This window comes from Bison bison, unplaced genomic scaffold (assembly GCF_000754665.1).
Source record: "Bison bison bison isolate TAMUID 2011002044 unplaced genomic scaffold, Bison_UMD1.0 scf7180017864473, whole genome shotgun sequence".
Classification (NCBI taxonomy): domain Eukaryota; kingdom Metazoa; phylum Chordata; class Mammalia; order Artiodactyla; family Bovidae; genus Bison; species Bison bison.
In genome coordinates, this window is record NW_011495034.1 from 17,983,830 (window position 1) to 17,991,055 (window position 7,226).

The window sequence follows — 7,226 nt, forward strand, 5'->3', positions numbered from 1 at the left end:
GGGTCTCAGAGGGTCGGATATGACTGAATATCTTTCACTTTAGGGGACCCTTTCTGGCTGCTCTGGGGTGAGTGACAGCTCTCTCTTGTCTGGGAAGCTGGGGAAATTTTTGTCCTCCAAACCAGCAGGCAGAGGGGGGTTTTGCTCCTGAGCAAGTAAGGTACCACTCTGCCAAGTTCCCCAGGATGCCCTTGAGGTGGGTCAGCCGACCTGCCTGTGTAGAATTCCCTGCAGCATGGCGTCCTCAGCTGGGAATAGTTCCTTTATATACATGAACCCTCATGGGCACTGACCTTATAGAGTAAGTATGCTCTTCATGCTCTGTGCTGTGAACACAGCACAGAGTGGCTGTGAGTTGCCCCAGTGTCACACAGCTGGCAAGAGGAGTGGGTTTTAACTCAGGCAGTCGGCTCTGGAGGCCGTGGTGTTAGCTACTCTGCACACTCCGGGATGTTGGGGCCCACCTTGCCATATACAAATGGTGTGCTAGTCCCTTTGCTTCTCCAAGGCCCAGATTCACCTGGAAGGCAGGGATGGTAGCACCTGTATCGGGCAGTTAGGAGAGTCAGAGAAGGTTAGGTGGAGGGGGCTTGGTGGGGCTCCAGGCAGATGTCACTGTCCCTCCGGGCCTCTGTGATTGTGTCCCTGCCTCAGGGATGTGCTGGTGACTTCATCTTTCTTTCAGCAGCTTTTCCTAAGCCCCTGGCCGAGCTCGGGTCCTGTCCTGGGTGCCAGCATGCACTTATGAATGAGCCAGTCATTTTCTTGGGGAACTGGATGAGCCCGGGAGACCACCCTCTCCAGGGCTGCAGGGGTCTCACCCTGGAGGCAGCCGAGTGGATGGCAGTGCTGCTGTGGCTTCTGGTCTGGGGAAGGAAACAGAATTCGTCTTGGGTGGGTGGTGCCTGAGGGGCCATGTGAGCCCAGAAGAGGGCTCTGGAGCCCAGACTGGAGGAGTAGGGAAGGTTCCCTGGAGCACTTACTATTTCAGCTGGGGTCTGAAGGAGGTAAGTTACCAGGCAAGGGCTTTGTATACATGTGGTAAAAGCCAAATAAATATTTCTCGGGCCAATGAGAAATGTGTCCTGCAGGGGGCGCCCCATGGTGAAGGCCTGGAAACTGCTCTGTGGCCTTCGGCCTGAGCGCTGGGGACTCCGGGAGACTCTGGCTCTGTCTCATCCCCTCCAGGTGCTGGGGCTGCTGGTGTGGGCCCTGATTGCTGACACTCCATACCACCTGTATCCGTCTTATGGCTGGGTGATGTTCGTGGCTGTCTTCCTCTGGCTGGTGACAATCATCTTCTTTGTCCTCTACCTGTTTCAGCTGCACATGAAGCTGTACATGGTGCCCTGGCCGCTGGTGGTGAGTCTGGATAGGAGCCCCAGGGGTGGCTCTGGGCTGACCCCTCTGCCTCTGGGCAGGCTGTGACAATGTGACCTTCCCTAAGTGAGAAGTGGCGGCTGGGGGTTGACTGAAGTCCTCATTGGCCTGTAGAACTGAATGGGGATGGGGGAAGGAGGATGAATGGTTCAGGTGTCCATTTTTTCTGAGCGCTGAGAGCTTTGAATCCAGGATGACTCAGGCTTGACTTTCTCCCACGGAGGGAGTACAAGTGAGGTGCTGTTTGGGATCTTGAAAATATTTTTCCTTTTTGGGGGGTGGGCAGTCGGGATTAGATTCTGGGGGTGCTGTGGCTCTGGCTGGGCCCAGACCGGCAGCCCTGGGCCTGCAGGCTGGGATGAGCTGGCAGGAGTCACCGAGGCTGGGCTGGTGTGTGCAGGATGGGCTGGGCGCAGGGTGAGGCCCCCACAGCCTGGCAGAGGGTGGTGTCCTCAGTTTGCCCAGGTCAGTCTCCTTAGAACACAGAGCTGAGAGTGTCCATAGGAAGTACCCTGGCCAGACACAGAGAAAACTGCTGGGGCTTTTTTTCTCTCCAGCCCGGAAAACCCCTGCAGCTGGGGTCTGAGGCTTTCAGCGAGCAGAGAGGCGAGAGAGGCACGTGATTGTCAGACAAGCAAGGCTGGGACTAGGCAGCATTGTTTGCAATTCAATGACTTTTGAAGCTGAGGAAACGTGAGTCATCCTCAAGACAGACCGGGTTTGTTAGATCTTGACATCACTGGTAGGAGCCAGGTGGTGTTTGCAGTGGGCACTGGGCTAGGAGGGAAGATCCTGGGGTGACGAGGCAGTGGCCTGACTTCCTGGACGGGGTCCAACCCCTGCCCTGTGTCCTAGGAGCCTTGAAGAAAGACATCTCCGGAGATGGAAGGGCCTTGGTGTCTCTCAGCACTGCTGTGGGGCTCCAGTCACAGCTGCTGATGGGAGAGGCTCCTTTCCCAGGCCATGATGGCAGGGCAGTGCCTCACACTCCTAGATAAGGCGGAGTTAGGATTGCCAAATCGGGCTTTTCTGGGATGGGGACTACAGGCTCCCTTTAGGGCCCGGCAAGAGGCCATAAAGACATACGAGTAAAGTAGGTCAGGAGGGGTTCTGGAGAACCGGTCCATAGGAAGCCGCCTCTACTGAGCTCTAACTGTTGTTAGTGGGAATGCAGGTGCCAAATCTTGATATTTTAAGATTGAAAGTTTTATATGAAATCTTAGTTTTTATATGAAATCTAATTTTAGAATGTTGGTAATTTTTTAAAAATATGAGATAAACCAAACATGCCCGAGGGCCATCAGTTTGCTGTCTGGCTGGGCTAAGAGATCTGCTAAGAATTGACTCCAGGGACCAAGCACTGGGGAAATGGGACCTGGGACTGGTTGTTAGCCCAGGGCCCTTCCTTGCCAGCCAGCTGAGGGTCTTTACCATGGCATTTGACGTGGGGCCTAGAGCCTAGGATGTGGCCAGAAGGCATAGGTTCTTCCCACTGAGGGCAGAGGTAGGGATGTGAGGGCCCCCCAGCGCCCCCCCACCTCAGGGTCGGCCTCAGAGCCAAGCCCTCAGGGGCCATGAGAAGGACCAGGCTTGGCGGGGAGCCACCACGGAGGAGCAGGCCCTTCAGCTGGAGTACTCAGAGACAGGCTCGGTTTGGCCTCTTGCCATCAGGAGTGAGTTTTACCACGTGGATCTGTTGATGTTCCAGCCAGATCACTTTAGCCCCCCATCTCTCAGCCTTCAGTCTGTTTATGTTCTCTGCTCATAGGGCCTCCAGGCTGGCCCTGTGTAGACCTCTGTCTCTGGAGGCCCTTGTAGTGGGAAAAACCCATGCGGTCTCCATCCTCCTCCTCAAGCTCTAGTCCCTGTTCTGGCTACTGAAGGGATGTGTCAGTGGGAACAGGAAGTTCCATAGTTACTATAAGAGTCTCATGTCTTAAGCCTGTTCTTTCCACTCCCCCAACCCCCAGTTAATGGTATTTAACGTGGGTGCCACTGTTCTCTACATCACGGCCTTCATCACCTGCTCTGCTTCGGTTGAGCTGACATCCCTGAAGGGCAGCCGGCCGTATAACCAGCGTGCAGCAGCCTCCGTGAGTATGGTTCCCTGGGGCACCCTCAGCAGTTACAGGGGAGACGGGTCAAAGTGAGGTCTGTGCCCCTGGGCTCCCACTGCTCCCTGACCCCAGGCCAGGCACCTGACACATGCTCAGTCACCCTCCAGCTCCCAGTGGACTCACAGGTGTCCATGTTGTTGCTTAGTCACTAAGTCGAGTCCAATTCTTTGTGACCCCATGGACCACAGTCTGCCAGGCTCCTCTGTCCATGGAATTTCCCAGGCAATAATACTGGAGTGGGTTGCCATTCCTTCTCCAGGGGATCTTCCCTATCCAGGGACTGAACCCGTCTCTTGCACTGGCAGGTGGATTCTTTACCACTGAGCCACCAGGTGTCCAAAATTAACAGCAAAACCCCGAGGAACCAGAATGCTTGGGAAATGCTTTGGGCTGGCAAGTGAAGCTTGGGCTACCTGTTGAACTTTGCTGTGCCACACTGATCTAGGGTTGTATGTCTCCTCGAGAGTCTGTTAGAAGCTCTCTATCATCCACCTTTGAGAAAGCCATGGGCAAAAACCCTTTGGTTTAAACTATCTGGGAGATACTCAGGTTCTCCTAGGCAACCCAAACTTGGGCTCCATGTCGGGTAAAGTGTCAGAACCCCCACACACCTGGCATGCATCACCCATGAGTGTTCTTCCACTCCCTGTATGTGTGAAGACAGGAGGGTCGGGGGGAGAGGGACTGCCAACCCTTTTGACAGGCCAGGAAACTGAGGCTCAGAGCGGTGAAGGGACTCACCTAGACTGAGCCCCGGGTAGGACCAGACCAGGACTTGGGCTTCCTCATTCTTCCTGGTGAGGATGGTTTTGAAATCTGTGAACTCAGTCACCAGAAGAGAGACATGGAGACTTCTGGAATGTGAACTACATAATATTCCTAGGGCAGCTTTCGAATGTTGCCGTTTAAAAAACGAAATCCCAGAGCTGTGTCTACAGCAGCTCCTACCCGTTTGTCACTCTTGGCATATTGTCCAGGCTTCCCGCTCAGTCTGACACACCTTGCCTGTATGGTTAATGCAAAGTTAGTACCCAGAACCTGGTACCCATCAGCCTCATAGTCATTAAATGACTGTACGGGTAAGCAGGAGTTGGTGTGGCTCATTCGGTTAATTGAGGGGCTCTGGCTCCCCTGTCTGTGCCTACCCTCTGTGTTTCACTGCTGTGGCCCCCAGCCCCACATGCCGTGCTTCAGACAGACTCACCTCTGTGTCTTCTCTTTCAGTTCTTTTCGTGTTTAGTGATGATTGCCTACGGAGTGAGCGCTTTCCTCAGCTTCCAGGCCTGGCGAGGAGTAGGCAGCAATGCAGCCACCAGTCAGATGGCTGGTGGCTATGCCTAAAGCACCTGTGCCGTGGGCCACTGCGGGCGGAAGGCTACGGCCTGCTCCCAGTGCAGGTGGCTCCGGAAGCCTGAAGTCTGCACCCTGTACAGAGTCAGCCTGGAAGAGACTACGCATGCTCATCTCTGCTCATCAGGCTCCTCGGGCTCACCCGACACTCCCAAGGAATCAGGACCCTTCCTCTGGCAGGCATGTGGCCTGGAGACAGGCCAACAGCCAAGATAGTCCTCTCTGCCCTCCATATTCAGAAGGTGATGGGGGATACAGGACTCTCTTGCTTTGTCCTTAGGACTTCGTGTCCAAGGCCGAGACCTAGCCTTCTCGCCAGCACTAAATACACTAACAGTGAACTCTACACCCACAGCCCCTGACCCACCATAGAATAAGCCTAACAAGCATCAAGTATTTATCCTAGTTTTTGTTCTGGGAAAGCTGAGCAAACCCATGAAACCATTCTGATTCCTGAAAACATTAATTCTGGTTTGACCCTCCCCCAAGCCAACATGTTCACTTGTAGGGAAGCATGTAGAAAGGGTTATGATTCTGACAGCATGGTTTTCCTTTCCTGCCTTTCGAACGTACCAGTTATTTAAAACAAATCAGTTTTAAGAGACTCTCAGTGATGAAAATCTGATCCAGGCTTCCCTCCCTTTCCCAAGCCCTTGTTTTCTCATTTTCCCTTTGGGGAAACTAACATCAATGCTGACTGCCTCCCTGACGCTGTTAATTAGGCACCTGGGACGGGAGGGAAAGTAAGGCCTTGCTGGTGAGCTGCCCTGTGCGTGGTGGTAACTTTTTGTTTTTTACAAAAATAAAGACCGAAGAACTTATTTGGAACTTAGTTGGGGAATCATAGTTAGAGATGCTTATAAACACCAGGAAGCCGCAACCTAAGTCAGTACAGTTGGCCTTCTGTATTTGTGGGTTTCACATCCGAGGATTCAAACAATCGGTTGATATACCTACCTTGATAGCTTGTGAAGTTCAGAGATCAGACAATCCAGGTGCTTAGTGTGTGGAGCTGATAGTAGAGAGAAGGGGGAGCAGCAGGCGGGGGTCCCCCTGAGCTTATTTTCCTACTACAGCACAACATGCTCTGAATAACAAGCCACAGGCATTTCTGGGCACCCCTTGGTCCCACCTTAAAAAACTGGGAACAATGAAAGTGTAACTAGATTCAAACAATTGTGGATGAGCTCCTCTCTGGGGGAGAGGGGCAGTGGAGGGGGTAGGTTAAGTCAGATACCCATTTCCCAGCTGGCCCGGTATAGGCCTAGTTTGGGCCTGTTGTCCTGGGATGACAATTAACTGCATCCCTTTTTACTCTCCAGTTCCTCAGAGTTTGAATAATAAATTATAGTCATTGCAGGATCAAGCCATAAGAAGAGCATTTTTAAGGAGGACCAACCTATTTTCTTTTGAGGCTTAAGAGAAAACAAAATCCTCATCTAGGCTTCTGACACCCTGAAACAGCTTCTTTGGGTGGAGATGTTAACATGCTTTGTCAAACAACTACCTTGTGGTTCAGGCCGATGCCCCCCAAGTCCTCAGCCCCTGCTGTGTGGGTGAACAGTGCTGCCCAGGGCTGAGGCCTAAGCTATAGGAAGAGGCAAGTGTCCTCCGAAGCTGGGGCCAAACACTGCGCTTTCTCATGCTGGCCATACCTGTTGCGGTCGCTCAGCTGTGTCCGACTCTGTGACCCCACAGACTGCAGCATGCCAGGCTTCCCTGTCCTTCACTGTGTCCCAGAGTTTGCTCACACTCATGTCCATTGAATCAGTGAAGCCATCCAACCATCTCATCCTTTGTTGTCCCCTTCTCCTCCTGCCCTCAATCTTTCCCAGCCCCAGGGTCTTTTCCAATGAGTCTCTTTGCATCAGGTGGCTAAAGTACTGGAGCTTCAGCATCAGTCTTTTCAATGAATATTCAGGGTTGATTTCCTTCAGGATGACTGGTTTGATCTCCTTGCTGTCCAAGGGACTCTCAAGAGTCTCCTCTAATACCATAGATCAAAAGCATCGATTCTTTGGTGCTCAGTCTTCTTTATGGTCCAGCTCTCACATCCATACATGACTACTAGAAAAACCATAGCTTTGACTATATGGACCTCTGTCAGCAAAATAATATCTCTAGCTTTTTAATAATGCTGTCTAGGTTAGTCACAGCTTTTCTTCCACAGAACAACGGTCTCCTTGGAAGAGAAGAGACACCTAAGCCCCTCTAAAGGTGGCACATGATGACATAAGTTCCTGAGTGGACAGAGAGAGAGTTCTAGTAAGTTTTTTTTTTTTTTTAAATCAGAAAGCCTATTTCCTAATGGAAAGCTACAGCAGGCTTGGCTGCTTTTTTTCTGAGTGGAAAAGGATGAAAAAAAAAAAAAAACCCCAC

General features: G+C 52.2%; 1 protein-coding gene across 1 annotated transcript in view; it reads left to right on the forward strand.

The window, feature by feature from the left end:
- The window catches only part of PLLP (plasmolipin), a 31,352-nt gene extending 24,693 nt beyond the window's left edge, over nt 1–6,659 (forward strand). The window contains exons 3-5 of the mRNA XM_010861972.1: nt 1,189–1,362; nt 3,351–3,473; nt 4,722–6,659. Coding sequence (XP_010860274.1) covers nt 1,189–1,362; nt 3,351–3,473; nt 4,722–4,838 — 414 coding nt within the window. The 3' untranslated portion in view covers nt 4,839–6,659. The remainder of the gene's footprint in view (nt 1–1,188; nt 1,363–3,350; nt 3,474–4,721) is intronic.
- The last annotated feature ends 567 nt before the right edge of the window (nt 6,660–7,226 follow it).